General features: G+C 33.7%; 1 protein-coding gene, 1 long non-coding RNA gene and 1 pseudogene across 7 annotated transcripts; 2 read left to right on the top strand and 1 right to left on the bottom strand.

Moving 5' to 3' along the window:
* The first annotated feature begins 1,508 nt into the window (after nucleotides 1-1,508).
* Nucleotides 1,509-3,776, top strand: LOC107953268 (uncharacterized). The gene is made up of 2 exons (XR_005930485.1): nucleotides 1,509-2,660; nucleotides 3,145-3,776. It is a non-coding gene; the product is annotated as an uncharacterized lncRNA (long non-coding RNA).
* Nucleotides 3,777-5,631: 1,855 nt separating this feature from the next.
* Nucleotides 5,632-12,898, top strand: LOC107953269 (very-long-chain aldehyde decarbonylase CER1-like; annotated as a pseudogene).
* Nucleotides 12,899-21,534: 8,636 nt separating this feature from the next.
* LOC107953271 (uncharacterized) lies at nucleotides 21,535-25,103 on the bottom strand. Of its 6 annotated transcripts, XM_016888515.2 has the most exons (7): nucleotides 24,912-25,103; nucleotides 24,360-24,627; nucleotides 23,701-23,954; nucleotides 22,960-23,171; nucleotides 22,558-22,825; nucleotides 22,039-22,325; nucleotides 21,535-21,874 (listed from the first exon to the last, which is right to left on the bottom strand). In XM_016888515.2, the coding sequence occupies exons 3-7, from the start codon at nucleotides 23,950-23,952 to the stop codon at nucleotides 21,808-21,810; spliced, it is 1,086 nt and encodes a 361-aa protein (XP_016744004.1). In that variant the 5' UTR covers nucleotides 23,953-23,954; nucleotides 24,360-24,627; nucleotides 24,912-25,103; the 3' UTR covers nucleotides 21,535-21,807. The 6 variants fall into 6 exon arrangements, with proteins under 6 accessions (XP_016744004.1, XP_016744003.1, XP_040973662.1 ...); XM_016888514.2 differs by lacking the exon at nucleotides 24,360-24,627 and having other exon boundaries at nucleotides 24,912-25,098; XM_041117730.1 differs by lacking the exon at nucleotides 21,535-21,874 and having other exon boundaries at nucleotides 21,887-22,325; nucleotides 24,021-24,627; nucleotides 24,912-25,095.
* Nucleotides 25,104-25,330: the final 227 nt, after the last annotated feature.

Here is a 25,330-nt window from a genome sequence, read left to right as displayed (position 1 = left end):
TATCTAATTCCTTAACATTTCAATAATATAAATTTAGTCCAAATACTCATGCATGTTCATACTTATAACACTAATATAAAAAAAATAAGTTTTCAAAAGTTAAATCATGTACGAGTGTTTGAAAAGTCATAAGGTAATTGAATTTAATTTAATTACCCGCATAATTACTCTAACTCTCACCCTTCCCCTAAGAATTAGAAAGTGTAATCAGAATACTCCAATTACATCCAATTCGGTAGAACCAACCAATTACAATAATTATCCAAACATGTTACCTTTGAGTAATTACAAACAATTACACTTAAATCTAATTATTATATGACTTTTCAAACATTACCTAACATTCACTTGATTTAAAATTTACATATTTCTTTTCACCATAAGATGAATGTGCCATAAAACTAATATATATAAATCATGAAAAATATGTATATAAAAATATTTATAAATATCAAATTAATCAAGTTAGTTAAATTTCAAACATGAAATACTCATTAATAATATATAATATTATGAATTTGTTTGATTGTTTTAATTCAACCTCCAAAATTAAATTAAATTATAATTGTTGTGCAATTGAAAGAGTAGTGGATAACTATTGGGTTAATGTGTAAGTTTGCTGAAAATAAGATTTACTATTATACTTTAAGTTGGTTATTGTCCTTATTAATTAAAAACAATTTTATCACTATACTTTAATTCTATATTAAATTTTAATGCTTTATTTTTATTTTATTGAAATTTTCCACTAAAGTTATATTTTTTATTGAATTTTTCTATTCAATTTAAATTTAAAATAATTGAAGATTAAATTTAATAAAAATATTTTATATTTCACTTTAATATTTAAAAACAATAAGTTAAATAATTTAATATTAGATTTAAGTGAAAATGATTATTTTATAAAAATAATTTTTTTCTTTTATGATATATATATTTTTGTTTTTCAAGTTTTTATTTCATTAAATAGAAATTTTAATTTTATTTATTTATTTTTAATATTTATAAATTAAATTATTGTTAACTATTATTTGAAAGAATTTTTCTTATTAAATTAAGTTTTAAAATCACCAAATTAATAGTGAGTGGTAAAAATTAATAAAAATATCAAATTTGGTGGAAAATTTTAAATATAAAATTCAATCATGAATAGTAAATTTAAAAATATTTTAGTAATAAAATGACGAATATCAATAAAAAACGAAATTTAATATTCATATATAATATAATGATACCCAACAACAATTTCTAAAGACGTTAGTTGCAAGAACTTTTTTTTTTGGTAATAACTTCCAATATTCAAATTCAATCATGCATTCCAATTGTACTCATCGGGACAGACATATTTTTATCAAGATTGTGATTTCACAAAGTGATTTCACTTTTATTTTTCAGCTCTGCTAATTTAATTATCTTAAAATATTAATAATATTAATATAAATTAATAGTAATTAAAAAATAAAAATATCTTTAACGTCTGGATCTCGAATACAGAATAGTTTGTACTATGAAATCAATCAATGATGAATACAGAATAGTTCAGTTTTCAAGTATTTTCTTTATTTTAGTACTTCTATCTTTTATTTAGTTTTATAGAGTTACTTACATGGTATCAGTCGCCGTGATTCTGGAGAGCTGCTTCTTGTTTTGACTTCATGACTACCATTGCTTCTCCTGACTCTGCCTCTATCGAGCATGGCTGTCCGGCGTTCACTGGTGCTCGGCTTCCCTCGCCATGACACTGTTAAGCTGGCTAATGGCAATTTTGTTCAATGGCAGTAGCATGTTTGTCTGATTATTAAAGGCTACAAACTGACCAGATTTTTGGAGGGCACGTTACCTCTTCCGTCGCATTTTGTGCAGTCGTTGGAGGGATCTCTTGTTCCAAATCTGGAAGCCTTGACATTTGTTCAATAGGGTTGATTGCTCAAATGGCCTGTGATATTTGGAACACGGAAACTCGTCTATTTGCTGCCGTCTCAGGTGCGAAATTATCTTGCATACGACACGATCTACATTCTCTCAAGAAAGGTAAACTTTCAATCACCGACTATGTAGCAAAAATTCAAAACATTTATGCCTTGATCGAAGCCTCTGGATCTCGAATCTCGGAGGCAGAGAAAGTTGAGGTTGTTCTTGCAGGCTTAACTCCAGACTTTGATGCCGTTTTTACCTTAGCATCATTCTCCACCGAAACTCTGCCATTTCAACGTCTAGTAGATGTGTTGCTGGAATTTGAGGCACATCAAAACCGCGCGGTTCAAGAGCTTTCGATTTAGGCCAATTTTGTGGAGTCCGTTTCGGCCTCGTCGATGGTGGATCCTGGTCGTGACGGTCGTGGCAGAGGTTTTCGGAACTGCACTCAGTGTCAGATTTGCGGCCAATTTGGGCATTTAGCCCAACGGTGTTATTACCGTTTTGATCGCGATATGGAGACATGCCTACTCCAAACACGACTCCGACCATGGTGCCATCTGGAAATACTGTCACGGACCATGTAATGACACATTTGGTAAGCCTGGATGGTGGTCGGCTCGCGGTGCTTAGATATTGTTTGGTGGTCGTGGTGGTTTCGGTGGTCGGTGGTCCTTTAGACCTTCGGTGATAACCCTGATGGTGTGCTCATTTGGATTTACGTGGGGGAATTTCCAACATGGAGGGTATGTTCCGTTTTAGCCTTCTGCTAGGGTTACTAATCCCTTCTCCACATACACTAATGATGCAGGCCACATGAATGGGCCCACTGGTGGACCAGCCCCACATGGTGCGCTTATGGATCCTTCAATTGGGCCGCATGATTTTGGGTACTATGGTGCGGCTAGGCCAAATAATTCAGGCCATAGTTTCGGGCCTTATAGTAGGCCGAATAATGTGGACTCAATTGTTGGCCAAAACAATGGACCAAGTGCAAATTTTGTTAGGCTTGAGGCCATTGATAATACTCCCGTACAAAATCGTGGTGTGCCGTGGTGAACTAAACCGAGGGCACGGATTCATGATGTTGATGCATCACTATGCATTGGCTTGCCTTGTATTCCTAACTTTAATGCCTCTGATTTTTTAACCACATTTGGGTCCAATGCCAATACCAATCAATTTGGGCCTATTTTTGATAATAAAAATTCCTATCTTCTTATGCTGTAGGGACCACGTTTTGGTGTCCTGATTCAGGAGCTACACACCATGTATGCCGAGAAGACACGACTTTGCATGGGTCCACGCCATACTCAGGTACATCTTCTCTTCTTATAGGTGATGGAACACCTATACAAATTTCATGTGTTGGGAATTTTAATTTACATATACCGAGTAAAGTTCTTCATTTGTCTAATGTTCTGTGTGTGCCAAATATTCGGAAGAATTTGTTGTCAGTATCTAAGTTTGCCAAGGACAATAATGTGTTTTTTGAATTTCACCCATCAATTGTCTTATTAAGGACATCTTGACTTGGGAAATTTTACTGTGGGGCCACACTCGTGACGGGCTCTACTATTTTTCACCGGCTCTTCTGACTCCTTTATCAATGATCCGTCTGTCCTCAACACTAGTTTTCAACCCCTCGGTGGTGGTGATGATGTGTTTGCTTTATGGCACCGCAGGTTTGGTCATCCGTCTGCTTCATTTGTTAAAAGTATTCTTGCTAAACGTAAAATTGCTTCTAATAAATTGTGCCTTGATAATATCTGTACTACATGTCAAAAGGGGAAATCTCATAAACTACTTTTTTCCTATTTTGCTATTGAATATAAAGATTTTTTTGACTTGGTTGTCTCCGACTTATGGGGTCCGACATCAGTTCCATGTGGCAATAATTTGTATTATATTTTGTTCATCAACATGTATAGTTGATTTACTTGGATTTATCGCATTCAGCGTAAGTCTCATGCAATAGAGTGTTTTATTCAGTTTTAGAAAATGATTCAAACTCAGTTTGGGAAAGGCATTAAAAGGTTTCAAAGTGATTGGGGCGGTAAGTATCGTGTTTTCACGACGGTCTTGAATAATCTTGGGATACTTCATAGTTTTTCCTGCCCACATACGTTCGAACAGAACGGAGTAGCTGAACACAAGCATAGACACATTGTTGAAACTACTATTGGTCTTTTAACCCAAGCCAATTTGCCTATGGGTTACTGGGCTTATGCCTTTTGTAGTGCCATTCATTTCATAAATTTTCTACCTACTCCACTCTTGAAAGGGCAGTCTCCTTATCAGATCCTTCATGGTCTTGAACCTACATATGATCATTACGGGTATTTGGCTACTGCTGTTTTCTGTATCTATGACAATTCACACGTCACAAGTTAGACTTTCGTTCTCAACCGTGCACATTTTTGGGATATAGCTCTCAACATAAAGGGTATCACTATCTCACATTAGATGGTAAGATAATTGTTTCTCGACATGTTGTATTTGATGAATGACGATTTTTGTTTCCTTCATCTACCATAGCTTTAGTTAGTACTAGTCCGATTGTCTCCATGTATGTATCTCTTATTAAATCTATTGTTGCCCGTCCTGCTGCGACTAGTGTGGAAACCACTGTTGTTGTGCCCTCTTCTCACTCTAATTTCATATAGTCCCCTTCAAGTGGTTCCTCGACCGCATTAGGTTCTACTCATGGAGATTTGTGTATTTCAAACTCAACAGACGCTGATGGGTCTTATGCTCAGGGACCTGATCTGGATCTGGGATCCTCGGTTCCTTCGTCTATTCCACTGGGCAATACTCATAATATGGTTACTAGGTCTAGAGCTAGGATTTTTAAACCCAAGGTCCTGACGATAGAGGCCATTGACTATGAACTACGCAAGGTTGAAGAGGCGTTTGCTAATCCAGAATGGAAACTTGTAGTTCAAGCAGAATTTAATGCATTTATGGTTAATTCCACTTGGGAACTTGTTTCCCTGCCCCATGGATGAAAAGTGATAGGGTGTAAGTGGTTTTTAAGGATAAAGAAAAATCTTGATGGAATAGTTGCTAGGCGAAAGGCTAGGCTTGTCGCGAAAGGGTGTTCGTAGGTTCCGGGGTGTGATTTCAAAGAAACGTTTAGCCCAGTGGTAAAACTTGTGACTATTCGGATCATATTGACGGTTGTTGTTTCTCGTGGTTGGCAGTTTCATCAAATAGATGTTAATAATGCCTTTTTAAATGGAGATCTCACTGATGAAGTTTTCATGCAACAACCTCCGGGTTATGTTTAGACTGGTCCAACTGGAGAGCAGTTGGTGTGTCGTCTAACAAAAGCATTGTATGGGCTGCGTCAAGCACCACGTGCCTGGTTTAATAAGTTGAAGTAGTTTCTTGTTTCTACTGGTTTTCTTGTGTCCAAATCTGATACGTCTCTATTTGTTCGTGTGACGACTGAATTTGTTCTTTTTGTTTTGGTTTATGTGGATGATATTATTATTACAGGGAGTACGACTGACAGTATAAATGGTTTCGTTCAGCTGTTACATAATAAGTTCTCTTTGAAGGACATGGGGGATCTTCATTACTTCTTGGGTATTGAAGTCACTCGATCTGCCACTAGAAGTCTACACTTATGCCAACGCAAGTACATCGGAGAACTACTTGACAGGAGTTCCTTGACTAATACAAAGAGTGTTCACTCACCAATGATCAGTTCATCCACGTTGTCTAAAGATGAAGGTGAGCGTCTTGTTGATCCTACGGAGTATCGCAGCCTTGCTGGTGCTCTTCATTATATAGTGTTGACTCAGCTTGATATTGCTTATGCTGTAAATTGTGTATGCCAGTTTATGCATCCACCTACTTCAGTTCATTTGGTGGCTTTGAAACGAATCTTACAGTATTTAGGTGGGACTATTGATCATGGCTATTTCGTCCATTCGACATGCTCTCCCTTATTGGCTATGCTGATGCCAACTAGGGATTGGATTTTGATGATCGTCAGTCTATGTCAGGGTTTTGTGTATACTTCAGTGATACGCCCATATCGTGGTGTTCAAAAAAGCAACAAGTTGTTTCTCGGTCAACAGCAGAAGCAGAATATCGAAGTCTTGCTGCCACCACCAGTGATATTACATGGTTAGTCTCTCTACTAACAAATTTATAGATTTATTCTGCCGATTCCCCTACTGTTTGGTGCGACAATTCTAGTGCAATGGCAGTTGCTGCAAATCCGGTCTTACACTCCAAGTTCAAACGTGTTGAACTTGATCTATTTTTTGTCCATGAAAAGGTCGCTGACAGTTCACTTGTTGTTGGCGAAGTACCAGCTTATGACCAGGTTGCTGACATTTTTACAAAACCATTGTCTGTCTCTTTGTTTACTAGGTTTTGTTCTTTACTTCGAGTCTTACCTATTGAGAACCTGGGTGAATGTTAAAGTATGTAAATAAGAGGTTGTTAGTCTGTTAAAAAAGTCTGGTATATTGTAAGTGGATTAGTTAGCAACAATTAAGTAATTCTTTGTTATATAAGTTCTACTCTTTGTACTGTGAAATCAATCAATGATGAATACATAATAGTTCAGTCTTTAAGTATTTTCTTTATTTCAGTATTTCTATCTTTTATTCAGTTTTATATAGCTACTTACAATTTTTAAATATAATTAAAAGATACTTGTCTTCATCTAACCATTGGTTTTAGAAATGTTTTCCTCCACTTACATACACCAAATAATAATCCCAAAATGAAAATAAACATTTTCTATTTAGAAATAATAAAAGAAAAGTATCTTTTAGGATTTTGATTGTTGATTTTTTTATTACTTCTAACTATTTTTCTAATTTCTGATTTTTTATTAGTTCCATATAATTTTTTAGTACTAGTTTAGTGAAAGTTTAACTTTTTTTTTTAAATGAATTCTTTGAGTTTGGCTATATATACACGTACAAGGGGTTTGATATATCTTGGTAGAGTTGCAAAAAGGGAGAAAAGAGTGGTGGAGCAACATGGCTAGTAAACCAGGCGTTCTCAGTGATTGGCCATGGAAGTCAATGGGGAACTTCAAGGTAACATCGGACCTCCTCTCCCCCTTCTTTTTTCTTTCTATCATCGTAAATTTAGCTAACATATATGTATAAGCATGCATGCAAAAGGCTTAAGCTTTGAATCTTAATTGGGTGGTTGCAGTATGCGCTTGTGGTTCCGGGGGCAATTTACAGCACGTACTCGTTCATAAGGTGCAAAGATGAAAACGAGAGGAACTGGTTCATGTTTTTGGTCTTACCATTTCTGGTGTTTAGATTGATTCACTATCAACTATGGATTTCGTACTCTCGTTATCGTACTGCCAAAGGGAACAACCGGATACTTGACAAGAGCATCGACTTCGACCAAGTTGACCGAGAGAGAAGCTGGTGATTCCCTCTTTCCCATCTCTTTACTTTACCTACTTTCTTTAATTTCTTCAACTTAAATGCTTCAAACCCCTAAACCCATCCGAATTTCTAAGTTAAATCACACCCATTGCTACTGTTGAGGGGATTAGCTATTGGACCTATGATGGAAGGTATTTTCCTATTTAAAGGGCTTTGTCTCCCCGTTATGAGAAGAACTCGAAAAGTTTATGAAATTAGGAAGCATTTTAATCAACGTAGATACGATTTGGAAGTTCATAAAAGATGTGTCAATATTTTTAAAAATTAATTATAAAAAGTGCATTTGCAGAGATTGAACCGTCAACCAAGGCTTTATATGCCTTACCTTAGCATACCTATTATTGCTTGGCTAGACAAGTTGATGGTTCAATCCTCATAGGTACATTTTTCATAATTAACTTTTAACAATATTGATATCGCTCCCATGGGCTTGCAAATCACATCTACCTCAACCGAAGTGCTCCCTAAAGAAGATAAAATTCAAGAGTGGAGCAATACTTTCCATTAAGGGTTTGAGACCCACCTCTCCTCAACACTTACCTACTTAAAAACAACCTAACATTCTTAAAAAGCAATCCTCTATATTTCTTTAAAAGAATCTGTAATATCGCTCTTAAAAATTGATAGATATTGGATATAATAATAAACAATAATACATTTCTAAAAAAAAAAATCTTGTTTGAATTTTGAAACCAATATTATTATAATGAATAATCATAATCTCTAAAAATAAACTAACCACCACCTTAAACATGAAATAAAAATTAAAAGAAAAATCGAATCCTAGATTTTATATAACTAAGGCTTATATCGGACAGATCAGAGATATAATTTGAGCAAAAACTGACAAACCTAAGATCCGATCTGTTTTTATATTAGCCTTACTTGTTTGAATTCATTTCTACTGTTCTAAATCTTCTTAAATATTAAGCGAATCAGGATCCTTTGATAAAAGAATTAGGCTAAAAGAAACTTAAAAATATTCTAAAAATAAAAACAATATATATATAAACCAACAACAGAAATTGAATCACAAAGCTTAACTTAACTATTCATTTATGTTGGAGTTTTAAGTTTTCATTATTTAATTTAAAAACAAATTATAAAATTACTGAAACCAATAAATACTTTATAAGAAATCTTATTGTTTTAAATTTTTTAAAATTTTTTAATATCTTTAATTGATTAGTATTCGGTTAACTCATAATAACAACTCAAAAAACACTTATAGGTGTAAAAATTATATAACAAATTTATAAAGAATTGATCTAAAGATAATATGCTGTCTTTGGTTAAAATGACAAAGTTGAGATAGTAAAAATCATGATGTCTTAAATTCAAATCTTATGATATGTATATGTATTTTTTTTAGATTTGTCAAAATACAAAAAAATATCCTCAAAATTATATTTATTATTTTACAAAAGAATTTCTTTTTGATAATCTTACAACTAAATTAGAACTTAATTTATTAGTGATACTACCTCAATTGAATTTTTAATAATAATATTAGACTATATTTTATCACGCTCATAATATAGGTAAAAGAAAAACTTAATTTTAAAGTTATATTTTTAAAAAATTATTTAATAATTAAATTATAAATAAATCCTTCAATCCTTACAAATTTTATTTAAATATTTCATATAAAATAATAATAAAAATATTAATTACTGTGTAGAACTATAGTTAAGTCCCACTGTCTTCAGAAAAAAAGAAAAAAAAAGAAAAAGAAAGTGGTCCAACGAGCAGCAGATGGGATTTACGTGGATGTTATTAAAGTGGTCCAGCGAGAAGCAGATGAGATTTACGTGGATGTTATTTTTTTTGAACATAAGTATGACAGCATTTAATTTATAAGAAATAAAAACTCTAATTTTTGGTCCAACTATCTGTAATTCATAATTTAAAAAACATAACTTAGAAAGCTGTAATTGAAATAGTTAAATAAATAAGGTTGCAATAATTATGTTTAGATAAATATTAAAATAAAACTGAGGTAAAACAAATGGAAACCAAACTCAGGTAATAAACAATATATCAACCTATGGAGTTTTAATTATTGATATACTTGGGAGATTCAATAATTATTGAATCATAATCATGTTTGATATACTTATCTAAATTATGGAAGATGCAATAATTATGTTTCACTAATTATCTAAATTATGTTACAATAATTATGTACTAAACAATATCAAGATTTGGAAGATTCGGTAGTTATGCTTCAATATTTAAACAAAGTAAGACTTTCGAAACATTTGTAACGAGTTTTAGTTATTATTGATAAAAAAAAAAATTCTATGTCATCTTCAATGAAATTTTGATACTACTCCACTTATATTTATTATTGATTAAATATAAATTAGATAAATTTAAAAGAAGGAGTATTTTTGTAATTTCATAACTAAGTTGATGACATGGATGACACCAACTTAGTAACATGCTTAAATCTTAATTTAATTTAGATTAAAATATGTCCTAAGCCCCTGTATTCTTTGCAAAATTTAAAATTTAGCCCATATACTTTTATTTTTGGGAATCTAGTTCTTCTACTTTTCATATTTCAAAATTTAGGTTCAATTGTTAACACTATTATTTTGAAATCTGAAAAGTAGAGGGACTAAATTATTAAAATTAAAAGTATAGAGGCTAAATTTTAAATTTACAAATAGTAAAGGGACTTGCCAGATACTTTTAACCTTTAATTTAATTTCTTGAAATGTAGTGAATTGTATTTTTATTTTGTTTTACGCGTATCGTAAATTATGAAATGGTGGCAGGGACGATCAGATAATACTGAACGGAATATTGTTCTACGGCGCGGGGATTAGTGTTAAAAGATCAATTTAACATGCCCTTCTTTAAAGCCGACGGTACACTGATCATACTGCTACTTCACTGGGGTCCGGCTGAGTTCCTCTATTACTGGTTACACCGAGCTTTGCATCACCATTACCTCTACGCTCGCTATCACTCCCATCATCACTCCTCCATCGTCACCGAACCCAACACCTGTAAGCCTCTCTCACTTCTTTATCTATACACTTTAATTACCACCTTGTCCACTTATTATTGTTTTGTTTTGGGCAGCGTTTGTCCACCCAATGGCAGAAGTGCTTGCGTATTACGGGCTCCTTTTGATTCCAACGTTGCTATCGGTATATATTGGAAAAGCTAACATCGTGGGGGTCTTTATATATGTTACTGTTATCGATTTCTTGAACAACATGGGACATTGCAACTTCGAGTTCATTCCCAAATGGTTCTACACCATCTTCCCTCCTCTCAAATATATCATTTACACCCCTTCGTAAGTCTACCACGCCTTGCTCCTTTTTTTTTTTGTGTGTTACGAATATTGTTGTTTCATATTCGGATTTTGTTTCTTTGTTACGACAGGTTTCACTCTCTGCATCACACCCAGTTTCGGACAAATTACACTCTTTTCTGTCCACTCTATGATTATGTCTACGGCACGGTGGACAAATCAACAGATAGTGTGTATGAAAACGCACTAAAAGAGAGGCAGAGTCACCGGACGTGGTTCATCTCTCTCATTTAACCACACCCGACTCCATTTACCATCTACCCCTTGGGTTCCCTTCGTTGTCCTCCAAGCCCCAAGTTTCCAAATGGTACCTCCTCTTTATGTGGCCCGTCACGGTTTGGTCTATGCTCTTAACTTGGGTTGTAGGCCATGCGTTCATTTCAGAGCGGAACGCCTTTAAGAAACTCAAACTTCAAGCTTGGGTTGTTCCCAAATACAATATGCAAGTAAGAAATATACATGTTTTCCTTTGGTTAATTATATTTACTTCGTCATTTGATTCTACATTTTATTTACACATATATTTTCATGTAGTATTCCTCAAAATGGCAAAGAGAAACTATCAGTAAATTGATTGGACAAGCCATTCGAGATGCAGACAAGAAAGGAGCTAAGGTGCTGAGTTTAGGCCTTCTGAATCAGGTATGTTAATATTTCTTTTTATGTTAAATTCTTCTATTAGTCCCTATAAAATGCCTAAATTATGAATTTAGTCAATGTATTTTAATTTGGTATTTTTAATGCTATTTCTAAAATTTTACATGATAAACATATTATCACATATGTTTTGTCATGTTAGCCTTCTATTTTCACATAATACATAAAAAAAAAGCTACGTCTATTTTTATTTATAGGTTTAACAGTTATTGTTTGAGTTAGGATTAAAATTTTAAATTTTGAAAAAAAATATAAGGACTAAAAATTATCTATTGAAGAATAAGTACTATTTAGGTTCTGATTGAAATTTTAAATTTTAAAAAGTAAAAGGAATAAATTGACCAAATTAAAGTGTAAAGACTAAATCAACAATTTACTTGTAATATAAGGACTAAAATCAAAATTTAACCCCCGCTCTCTCTCTCTATATATATAACTAACTTTTCAGAAACTTGTAAAATTTTTAACCGTATTTTAAAAAAATTCAGCATGAGGAGTTTACCAGAAACGTTGAGCTTTATATGAAAAGGAACCCTCAGCTTAAAATAAAAGTCGTAGACGGGAGCAGTTTAGCAGCAGCGATTGTCTTAAACAGTATTCCTGAAGAAACAACACAAGTTCTCCTGAGAGGCAGAGTTTCCGAGGATGTTTATGTTTTAGTCCAAGCTTTATGTCAAAAGGGTATCAAGGTACGTAACTTCAAAATCCTTTGGATAAAATATATATGATCAAAGCATTTAAGTTTAGATAATTAAATTGAGTTCTGCACTTAAGTTTTATATGTTGAGCAGGTGCTGACAGTGCAAGAGGATAAATACAAGAAGCTGTTGAAGTTTGATAACAAGCTTCAAAGTAATTTATTTCTTTCCGAAAGATACGATACCAAGGTAAAAGAAAAAAAAATTTAAATCCATGATATTTACGTACTGTTTTTTTTTTTTTGAATGATGTAAATTTTTGCAGGTATGGTTGGTGGGAGATGGACTGACCGATAAAGAACAGTTTAAGGCACCAAAAGGAACAATATTCATTCCATTTTCGATATTCCCACCCAAGAAAGTCCGGAAAGATTGCTATTACCACACTACACCGGCTATGGTGGCTCCTGCATCTGTGGAGAACCTGCACTCTTGTGAGGTTAGTAGTAAACAAGGTTTAAAAAAGAAAAAGAAGTCTAGAAATGAAATGATTGTGTGGAAGATGAAGTCAAAAATTTTGGTGGCATGCATTTTTAAACCTTGAAAACTGCAGGACTGGTTGCCGAGAAGGGCGATGAGTGCGAGCCGTGTGGCCGGGATAATTCATGCTTCTGAAGGGTTCGACGTGAATGAGTGCGGTGGCACCATTTTCAGCGTCGATAAAGTTTGGGAGGCCAGTCTTGAGAATGGATTTCGCCCCTTGCCAATCTCCACTTAATCAATAATACTTATGAGAAATCATGTAGTAGTACTAATGTATGCATATCAACTTCCATCTTCCTTGTATTTTATCTAGTTGTAATATTGGTGGGTAATAATATTTTATTATCTAGAAAAGTTTAATAAATTATAATATTAATGAATAATTATGTTTTTTTATAATAATGAATAATTATGTTGTGATTAATAAAAACAAGATGTAAACAATTGTAAGATTCAATGAATTTCTTTTGCAAATTTGTATTAAAAAATTAATCATTACATAAATTGCTATAACTCATGAGAAATGTGAGAAGGAAAGGTAGATGAGAAAGGAAACAATAGAGAGATGAGAAGAGAAAACAATTAGAGTATAATCAATTGCATAATCAATGTAACACTCTTTACCTGACCCGATCGTTAGGTCCGAGCTACAAGATACTATATTCATTGTCGAAGCAGCTATAGTCAAATATACACCATATGATCATTCACACATGCAATTAAGTGTATTTCACATTCATTCTATGCTAAATAATCATTTACACATCCCATACAAGGTTACAAAAGCTCATTTGCTAACCGGAGGTTGAATTATGATCAAATTGTAAAGTTTTCAAAAGTTCGGGTTGACATTGAGACCTCATGGTTTCCACATTGTGGCAATGTCAATCAGTGAATTACGTTGCAACTTTAGGCATCTTGATGTCGTTGTAACGATCCGATTTTCAATGGTATCAGAAAATGTGGCTTCGAAACTTCATTTTTGTGAATTAAGTTCATAAATATTACATATTAATATTTACGTGTATAATATATTGTTACATCAAATTTTGGTCAAGGAATTTTTCTAAATTAAGAGTTAATTAAGGCTTAGGAACTAATTTGTACAGTTCTAATTGCTATAAATTTTTAATTGACAAAAGACTTGGGGATTAAAATGGAAATTAAACAAAGGGCCAAAATGGTTATTAGGCCATTTTTAAATATGAGAAAGTGGATAATGACGATGAAATCCACTAAGAATGGTTAGTGGATGATTATAGTTAATTAAGCCATGTTTAAATTAATTAAGCTAGTTAATTAAACTTTAATTAAACTACATATACTAAGTTAGTGGAGAAAGATGAAAGATTCATCTTTTTATCTTCATGCCATCCATGAAAAAGTAAACCTAAGGAGGCTTTATACCATTTGGCAAAAAATTGGTAGGTGATTTCAAGTCTTTTTCTTGTAATTTTTATAGATTTGAGATCATGGGAGCTTGAGTTAACTAGCCCATGTACCAATTTGTAAAATTGCTAAAGTTTTAGAATTTTGTCATTGATGATTTCTTGAAGAATTAGGCTTGAAATTGATAGATTGTAAGCTTAGATTATGAAAAGGACTAGATTGTATAGCTAATTTAGCTTAATTGTTAACTTTGTTACATTAGGGGCTAAATTGAATAAATACAAAAATTTTCAAAATATTGTTAGAAATAGAAAGTTTAAGGTCCCTAATGAAAATATGTGAAACTAAATTTTTAAACCAAAGCTAAAAATTGAAAGTTATGCTTATCCCAAGTTCAGGGACTAAATTGAATAAAATGAAAAATTTTAGGGATATTGAAAAATCAAAAAATAAAATTCATATAGGTTCATTCATATTATAGTATAGGAATAGGAATATTTGGTGTTGATTGATGATATAAAAGGATTGTTTAAATCAATAATAAGATTGAAGTGGAGTTAGTTGGGGAAAAACTAAAATTGTAGATTAGTTCTTGAAGTATCCACTTTAGGTATTTTGATCAAGTAAGTTGGTGTGGAACTTACCACTCTATTTATTCTATGCAATAATTATATTTGAATTTATTTATATATTAGACTTGAGTAGAATTAGTAAATTTGACATATAAGTTTTAAAATGGATTGAATTGTAAGTTTGTATAAATATTGGCTATATTGAAATGGTATAGGGTCTAAATACGAATATGTATTGATTATACGACTTGTAAATGAAAATTGTGATCTTGTATAGGATATGATTGAATTGTGGATAATTACAGAGATTGGTGATGACATATATTAGACTTTAGTAGAATTAGTAAATTTGACACATTGGTTTTAAAATGGAATGAATTGTAAGTTTGTATAAATATTGGCTATATTGAAATGGTATAGGGTGTAAATACGAATATGTATTGATTATACGACTTGTAAATGAAAATTGTGATATTGTATAGGATATGATTGAATTGTGGATAACACATTTATTTGGTGATGTTGTTATATGTTTAGTTGTAACATAAAGTGCCAAAGGGTAGCTAAGTTGAATGCCGAATTGATTAGTTAATTATGCCTTAAATGATCAAGGCATGTTTAATTTCCATTTGAATTTACTAAGCATTCTGAATGGTTACTCTGATTGTTTTCCTTACTTGTAGATTTTCGCCTTACGGAACTATCAAGCAGGATCAATGAGGAAACATACACTATCTCGAGATAGTAGTTATAATTCATTTTGAACCTAGTGATTTGCCATGATTTGGTGTAGCAAATTAAATTAGTTTTCATACTTGAGGAGCTTGAATACAAGCAATTTTAGTATGTTTTATTTATGTTTTCTTAGTTTAGTTTAATTTCAATAAAAAGTGCATTTTGATTCTTTTATTGACCTTAGGGGTTGAATGAAGCCTTAAGGCAAGCTAACGTATTTAGTGAGTGTGCAAGAGACCATTCAAAGACATAGGAACTCAAAACTAGTCGCTAGGTTTCAACATGGGGAGATTAAGGTCACAACATAAGGAGAAGAATGACAGAACCAGTATACTACATTAGATGTCGCGACATAGCCAAGTGATGTCACAACATACCCCTAAAGCTACTCCTAAACCATGCATACTACCTTCGATGTCGCGACATAGGGACTAGGGTGTCACGACATCTGTCCTGTACGGGAATCACTTACAAGCCAGGGGTGTTTTGGTCCACACAATGGAAATTAAAATACGAGAATGTTAGATGAACTAAGGTTGAGGACGATGACAAACCTAACTTTATAAATAGGCTCTTAAAACACTTGTTTAGGGATAGCTTTTTCAGACATTAAGTTTTGCTCTATAATTTCAGTTTGTAGTTTTTAGGCTTAAGTTTATTTTTAGTTTTTTTTTGTTCTTCGGAGAACGTGGTTTGTAAATGCGATCAAACACTAGTGGATTTTCTATGTTTCATCTTGAAAATATAAAACAGGATTCTCTAAACTTTACTTTTGATTTGTTATTTATGCTCATCTTTATATTCAAGTTTATTGTGTTTATGAGATCCTCAATTAATCCTCTTATAGGGATTAGCGAGTGGAGGTGTGATTAATTAATTCTTATGTAGGGTTTTCTTAACAGATTAGCTATTTGGGAGAGGAAGAACTTAAACCCTAGGCTTGATGACCCTGGGAAGTCATTTATGTGGGAATTAATCCAAAATTGGTATGGTATATCTGTGAACACTTTAGCCCCAGACCGATTTGGACTATGAGGTCGAGATATAAGTAGTTCTTTCCAACTATTACTTTAGTGGAAGATCGAGAGATCCTGCTAGAGTAATGGCTAGTTTGATTGAGTAAAAACCTGAAATAGGAATTATTTATGACCACCAAAGCAAGCTAATTACGCATGCCTAGAATTGATTAAAGTCTATAAACTAAGTTTTCTAAAGTACTTTACACTTAGTTTTTTTTATTTCTATTTCATTATTTATAAAAACCCAAAAATACTTGCTTTTATGTTTTATCGTACTGTAACTTATTTAAATTACTAATTAGATTTATTTGTGTTTAGGTTAGAATTAATTTAGTACTCACCTCCCTTGGGTATGATCCTCGGAGTATTCAACTACTTTGTTGTAACTATATTACAACTTGACCCGTATACTTGCAGACATCACTTATTCCATATCATTTATGCAGGATTCACACTCTGGATGTTGGTACGTCTAGAGGCGGTCACCTAGATATTGTGGCATGTATATAAGGGCCTTTTTTGTACAAATGTTCTAATTAGGAGTTTACGTCTTTATGAAAATGCGATACTAGTTGAATTTAAGTAATAGGTTTTGTATGTGATCAAATTGGTGTATGTTTTGGCATTGTGTGATCATAGTATGTGTAATGTTTTTAATTGATATGTTTTGGGCATGTTAAAGGTTGCAAGAAAGCTAGTTGGAATAGTTAAGATAGTGAATGATTTGAGAAATTGTATAATGGAATAGTAGGTATGGAATATAATTGAATGCCATGTTTGTTTGATACATGTTGGAGTCATATATGTGTTTGACTCTTAAATTTTAAATTATGGTAAGTTTAAGTTGAAAAATATAACAATTTGGTGTAACTAGTGGCTAAAGGGATGAATATGCTTAAACAATAAATGTTGGTTTAATTTTATCTTGAATGTTTGATGTTGTATTTCTATAGACTTGAATTAACATGGTTTAATATGTATTTATTGTGGAAAGTTGCATGAATGGTTATTAGGATTGGATTAAAAGCATGAATTGGTACCAAATGTACATTTTGATTAAAAACAAGAGCCATGTCTCGACGACCAACATTCCACGTCGTAACTTTGGTCGACAATAGGTGACGTTGTGACGTCGATTTCATGAAGTTACGACGTGACTTACTGTGTTTGCGACATCACGATATGAAAATTGTGAAGTTGCAATGTCGGTTTGAGATTTTTAAAGCTTTACAATTTGGTCATAATTCAAGCTTGGGTTAGCAAAAGAGCTTTCGTAAGCTCGTATGAGATCTAGAAATGAATATGTTGCTTAGTATAAACGTTGTTTACACTTAATACATGTGTGAATAATTAAATGTTTTATAATTGACTATAGTTGTTTCGACAACAAATGTAGCATCTTGTAGCTCAGACCCGATGATCAGGTCGGGCAAGGGGTGTTACAGTCGCGACATCACTCACTATTGGCCCATGTCACGACGTCGAGGACTCGAGGTCACGACATTTCCCTTGTTTTAGCAAATAATACATTTAACACAAGTTTCTTGCTTTCAATACAACACATATACATTCATACAACTTTCTACAAACCAAAACACAATCAATCTATACCAATCTATGCTAATTTAAGTCTATGAACATATGAAATCAAATATTTAAGATAACACCTAACAAACATTTATTATTTAAGTAGACTCATTCCTTTAACAACCAACTATACCAAATGGTCATATTTTTCAATTCAAGCATACCGTACTTATGCAATTTAGAAGTCAAACACTTAAATGACCCTCACATGAAACAACCAAGGTATACAATATGTTATATCACATGCTTAACAAATCAAATAAACCATTTCCAGACCTATTCTCAACTTAGCTACCCCAAAACAACCTCTAACATGCCAAACCATACAAGTTTAAGATCATTATTCTTAATAGCATTAAACTTGACCAAATCATGCATCAATTAGGTTATATTCCATGTTAAACATACAAGTTCAACCATCAACTGTTAGAATTATAAAATAAATTAGAAATAAAACGTAATAAACCAGGATCTATCATGTTAAATCATCAAGAATAAATCAAGAATAAAACTAGATGCGTAAGCGTACCTGAATCCATGAATTACTTGAAGTTTTTTTTGGATCTTGGGGATTTGATCTTCCAAATTAGTACACAAGAAATTCAAAGAATATTTTTTCTTTATTTCTTAAGGATGAGATTTTAGAAAAGATATCTTGTGTGTAATTTGGGGACCATAACCCTAATATTTATAACCTTGGCATATTGATTCTAATTCCTAATTAGCCTATCATTAATTAGAATTTGATTAGAACTCAATTACTAAAGTATCTATACATATTTGACTCATACTTTATTTAATAATTAAAACCCAATAAAACTTTAACCAAATTAGATCACTTTTAATTTGGGTTAACCTATCATGATAGTAAATAATAATAACATGTAATTTTCCTTATTATATATGTGATGTCCATATTTTTCAACAATCTCCCACTTGGACCACATATATATACTAATTATTCTATAATTACATGTCATTATATAACCTTATGAGCTCAAAAATTTAACTATCATACCCAAAAGGTATTCCGAACAATCTTGTCCATTAATTATGCTAACATAGAACCAAGGCGACTTTCGTTACATATATCATAATTAAATCCATCCTTGATCACGTATATTAACACAAACAAATGACATATATCAAGTATGGATGTGTAGCATGGAAATTACATGCAATATGATCTAAACATGTCTATTTCCAAGTGATCCTCTTTAAACTTAAGTGAGGTTAGTATCAAAATAACAAATAGAGTGAATAAAATGAATACTTTATTTCTGATCAGAAAATAATCAAATACATAAATGTCTAAAAAAAATATAAAACAAATAAAATATATAAACTCCTACTAAATCATGATATCTTCAAATAATGTAACACCCATATGAGCAGTGTGCTCATGAAAGACCTTGAGTGGTAAACCCTTTGTGAGCAGATGTACTATCATAGAGTTTGTCCCAATGTGCTCTATGGATATTTGACCATTTTGCATTTTTTCTTTCACAACTAGGAACTTTATGTCAATATGTTTTGACTTAAATGAACTCCTGTTGTTATTGGGATACAGCACTACTGACTTATTGTCACAAAATAATTTGAGTGGTCTTTCTACATTCTCCAAAATGTGTAGCCCTGTGACAAAGTTCCACAACCATATTCCAAGATTTGATGTCTCATAGCATGCTACAAACTCTACTGCCATAGTGGATGAAGCTACAAGTGTCTATTTGACACTTTTCCAAGATATAGCTCATCCAGCTAACAGGTAAATATAGCCTAATGTAGATTTCCTACTATCTTGGCACCCAACGAAATCAAAATCAAAATACCCTATGACCTCTAAAAGATCTGATCTGTTATAAGTAAGCATGTAATCTTTTGTTCTCTGGAAATATCTCATAACCCTTTTGACACACGGCCAGCCCCATGGGCGTATTGTCCAGCCGTATGTCCCCTGCACGTCAAAATTTCAAGTCAGTATGCATGGTAGTAAACACACGGACAGAGACACGGCCGTGTGTCTCAACCATGTGGAGGACACGGCCTCTGGCCATGGGCGTGTTCCTTGGCCCTGTGCCTTAAATTGGATGCTGACATCAGAAATAGGATATCAAGGTTTTTAGACACGGGCTACGACACGAGCGTGTCATAGCTGTGTGAGGGACACGGGCCAAAGACATGGGCATGTGTCAGGCCATGTGAAAACCCCTGTAGGTTCTAATATAGAATTTAATTCACACGGCTATAGGAAACAGGTGTGTCTTTAGTTGCTTAGGGCGTGTGTGTCACACGGGCCATCAACGCGACCATGTCTTAATGACCACATGGGCGTGTTACCTTTCTACATAGGCGTGTGCCCTGTTTTTCAAGGGTTAATTTTCTAAGTTGGATAAGGACCCGAACTGGTCCCAAATAATTTCCAATGGACGCTTGAGACCTCGTAGGCTCTAGTTAAGAAATTTAAATAAAGTTTGAAAAAGTTTTAAGTTTGATCAAGTCTTAATGATTTCGAAAACGTTGGAATGTATGTATTTATATGAGGTAACGCCTCGTACCTCGTCCCGGCGTAGGACTTGGGTATGAGGTGTTACAATGTTATAGCATGTCACATTTGTATATTGCATTACATTGGGATGGTAGTTGATATTGTTTGGAGGAAGTGTACTGAAAGGCCTCGAGCCTAATTTATTGGCAGCTTAATTGCAAACTACTGTCTAGTGCCGCATTTGATACTTTTTGAAGTGTAAGGATGGGGGTTGATTTTATCTCCACATAGAGTGTAGGGCTGGACGAAGATGTTGTGTAGAGGCTGGCTGGATAGGATTTTGTGATTGCATATCTGTTACTGTACTGATTACTGATACTGAAATGGGCCAAGGCCTTAATGCATGACTGCTCCTGTACTGAAATGGGCTAAGGCTCTAACTGAAACTCAATCTGGTACTGAAAAGGGCTTAGGCCTAGACTGTAATTGCTTTCTATATGTTGTTTTATATGGGATTACACATTGAGTTTTTGTAAACTCACCCTTATGTTTTATCTGTACAGGTAATCCCCAGACATAGGCAGATCGGAGCGGCGGAAGACTCAGCGGGGCCGCACGATCTATTTCATTTTATTTAGTACTTAATTATGATGTTGATTTTATTTTAGGGTATTTTACTGTATCATGGCCTTTTTGGATTTTTGTTTTTAATTTAGGACTTTTATTGTTTTGGTTTATAACTGCTAGTACTAGGAAAAATTCGAGTTTTCAAAAGAAACAACGTTTTAACAAAATCCACGAGTACGCAAACGATTTTATAAGCTTCCGCAATAAATAAACATTTTGAAAACTTTCGACTGATTAGATAACACAATTTTGGAATTAATAAGTAATAATGCAAAGTTTCTAAACGGAAATTGGTTTAAGCAAAGCTACGATTTTTCAAACACACTACCATGTGACATCTCTTGATCTGACCATAACGTCCAAGCTGGGATTGGGGTGTTACATTTAATAGTATCAGAGCCAAGTTGCAAAACTCACCTGTGGATTTGAGTTTTAAAATTTTCTTTTCTAAGAACTATTTTCTAATGATTTGAAATATTTTTACCAAATGTATGGTACACCGAGTCTCTGGCGCCGATCCTGTAAGTCTTCTAAATTGTTATATGTTTAAAAACTGAAAATACTATAGATAAGTATGTACCGAGACTACTATAGATAGATTGGAATTAAAACACTCAAGATTGTATATACTGATACTATAGTAAAATCGATAGACATTGATTGACACTACGATGTTTGAAATAAACTTTATACTCCTGATACTGTTTTCATAAAATTTCTGTTAATAAACACTGAAACTGTAAACTGATACATAAAACTGTTAATACAAATAAAAAACAATCGATAGACATTGATTGACACTATGATGTTGGAGCTTAATGTGGATGCGCAAATTCTTGAATATCAAGTGAACGGGTGTTAATCAAGATCACTCAATCAAACCATCTTGGTCGACTATATAACCACTTTTGGTTTCTGTTTAAAACCAGGTTCCTCCTTCTAAGATTAAAAGAAGCAAAAAGGTGCAGATTTTAGCATATATATTACTGGTTTCACTTAAATTTCTAGCAGAGCATCTTACAAATGATAAATGAAGTATCCCATAAAACACATCCAAAACATTGAACAATTCACCGAATAATGTACATATACAGGGGTCTTACCTCTGCACAAGTTCCCGTAAAACCGCTTCGCAGTTTTTGCTCTCAAAAATCAGAAGGTGCCCAGCATCAGGAACTTCATGATAATGAATCCATGGAAGCTTTTCGGAGAGATAACGATTTACTTGAAATGGAATGATTCTGTCTTCATAACCTTGCCAAATATGGACCGAACCCTCATTATTTGGAAAAGGATTAATTAGATCCATGGGATCAAATTCCCATTTTCCATAACTGACCATTATATCTCGATGCAGCGACTCGTAAACACCTTGCTGCTGAATCTTCTCCTGCAGTCAGACATGTCGCTAACCAACATAAGTTGGAGATACTTGCAGTGATAACATGCAAGTTAAATAACTTATGTATTCAATGGTGGAATGAAATGTCCAAGAATAACTCTTTGAAGAAGGGTCTGCAATGCGTGCTTAGGGACTTTAAGAAAAGCATTTAGTGATGCATTAATCTATAGCAGTTTCTTGTTCTTTCTAGTGATGAATCAATTTATAAGAACTTAACAACCTGACCGACACTTGGAGCTTCGGACCACTTCTTCAAGATCTCCAAATCACTTTGGCTGAAAATCGCCATATTTCCAGCCAGAATGCTTAGTGAAGGGAACCATTTCTGGGACATCCACCAGTAGAACAACAAAGGGGTGTAATGCGCAACTCGGAATGACCATTGGTCTTGTGCAAGCAACCTACTGAATGCATCATTTGATAAATTTGCAGGAAGACAAGGCCACCAGTAGTTAACAAAGGGAACTACAAGAGAAGCTCCTGCCAATCTGTAAAAATGAGAAAATCCATTGCCAAAGTAACTTCTTTCGTTTAGTAGAATTAGAAAGCAAGAATTCTGCAAAGTCAAAAGGAAGAAAAAAAATAAGAAGCTTATAATCTGTAAACAAATCTAGCAACATGCCTATGAGGTATGTATTTTAAGCAACTGTAAACAGGGTATGCTCCCATTGAGATCCCAATCACATAAAACTTAGAACCAATCTGCAACTTGTCAGCTAGTTCTTGAACATCATATGCTTCACTCTTCACTGAGCGTGATGGATTTGGATCACTGTCTCCATAACCTGATCTATCGAAGAAAAGGAAATAGATCCTGAGTTCCTCTACAAGTTCCTGAAAACCAAACCACAATACTGAAGTCACAGTATCTTCTTTTCAAAAAAAAAACTTAAGCTTTCTGAAGATAAAAACTAAAATCAAGCAGTTGCTGAAACAACATAATGGGTCATAAACTAGTCATGGCCCACCAAAGCAGGGATCTTCCAGGGATGAAACGGAAGAAGTCTGACCCATACCCTTTCACTAATTAGCAACTCTCAAGTATTACCATATATAGTTTTACACTTACAACACAAGACTTCAAAAAATATATTACTAGACCATGTCCCCTAGAGATGATAGAAGATCAAAACATAAAACCTACTTTATATCTTGATATCGGTTTAAGGTAACAAAGATCATGTCCCCTAGAGATGATAGAAGTGCTCATAAATGTAGTGCATAGTCTGTCGCAATATTGCAAACTACCGGTCATCCTTCCATGTAAAATTTCAGAATTTGTAACAAAGTAAAAACTCCATTAACAAGTTTAGAACAAGATATGATAAGGTATGCAAAATTGTAAATAACCAAAAGTTCATACTTCAGATGCAGGTAAATTCAGATCTTTGGAGCTGCCAAAGCCATGAATGACAACTATTTTGTACTTAGCCTCTTCCCTGGGAACTCCAGCTTCCCTGTAAGCCAAATGCCTCCCATCACTGAGCTTAATTCTGGGAGAAGTGACAGGAGGCCCATCGGGTGAGCCACATATCTTTGGAGGGGGCGGCTTTAATGCTCGATAAGTCCATCCCAGGAGGCCCACTGTGAAAGCTACCGCTATAGGGGCAATCATTGCTGCAAAGGGAGAAAACACCATAAATCCATCATATCACATAATTCAAGAAAGAGGAAGATTTTTACCCGGTTTCATATTCATCCAAAGCAAGTTGAAAATATAGGGAATGTTGAAAGCGTATGAATAGAGAAAATGGTAAGCAAAACGTGCTTATGGCTCCTGGGGTTCTTCAAAAATTCGTAGGTAACAGTATCACTTTAACAGAATAATAATGGGGAAATCCTCAGCCATTGTTTTGTGCTTCTAAGTTTCTATGTTTTTTTCTTGAGAAAAAAGTAGATGGAATGAAAGCAGGCCACAACATACAGAGCCAAACAGACGGATTGATTTCAAGTTCTGGGAAAAAATACAGCCAGCTAGCTATTCACGGAATAAGGGGATCTAAAGGGAAGCTGATTGCTTACGTGCTTAAAACATGGGTGATTTTCAAATTATAAACCCTACATAATCAAGCGAGCCTTTATCCAATAGTATATGTGAAATTTAGATAATGCAACCATGTCCTTAATGCAGACAAATATCTGCCTATTGCAATCCACTTTTTGGGGATCAATGAAACTTCCCTCAGCCAACACTACTAGAACTACAGCAGAACAGGAAGGAAGCAACAGCAGCAGCCAAAGTAGGAAAGTTAGCTACAAATTAAAACCTAATGACTAATTGGTTCAGGACCTGCAGAAATTAAGAGAAAGCACAATCATAAATATCCCAATATTTCATATTACAACTTTCAAATAAGATTTATTTCCAGTAGTTCAAGTTCATAACAACCAAATCAAAATTGGAAGTTTCCTAAGTAGCCAGTAACTAACAAATAGGAAACCATTCATATCATTTTACTCATAAATACTCTAAAACAAAGAGTTGATCCGAAATAGATAGATAATATCCAGAAATTCCAAGAAACAATTAGATAGGAAGAGATGAAGAAATAAAAGGAAACTAAAAACCCCAACCTGGAAATGATCTGGATTTGACACTGTTAGCTGTGGTGTGAGCTCTGGCAGATGCAGCTGAGACCTTTTTCTTAATCCGGTCAAGACTTCAAATAATTATAAGAAAGCAAAATCCCATTTGCTGAAAAGGACCCAAGTCCTTACTGTTTTTGATAGTGCCAAGTGATATTTGTCATTGCAAGAAACGTGCCATGCGTCCGACAAAAACAAAACTAAAACTACTAGTCTCCAAATCTGTCATTTTGACTGTTGTTTCAAGCTTGGAACTTTGTAGGATTGTGCACCAGTGAGTCAGAGATTTTAAGGATAATAATCATTTTAATTTGTTTAGAAAAATGAGGTGATATTACCCCTACCATTACGTTCTCCGAAATTAATCATGCCAAGGTTGATTTGGTGAAAATTCGAAACTTTATCCT

This window comes from Gossypium hirsutum, chromosome A07 (genome assembly GCF_007990345.1).
Source record: "Gossypium hirsutum isolate 1008001.06 chromosome A07, Gossypium_hirsutum_v2.1, whole genome shotgun sequence".
NCBI lineage: Eukaryota > Viridiplantae > Streptophyta > Magnoliopsida > Malvales > Malvaceae > Gossypium > Gossypium hirsutum.
This window is presented reverse-complemented; position numbering and strand designations above follow the sequence as displayed.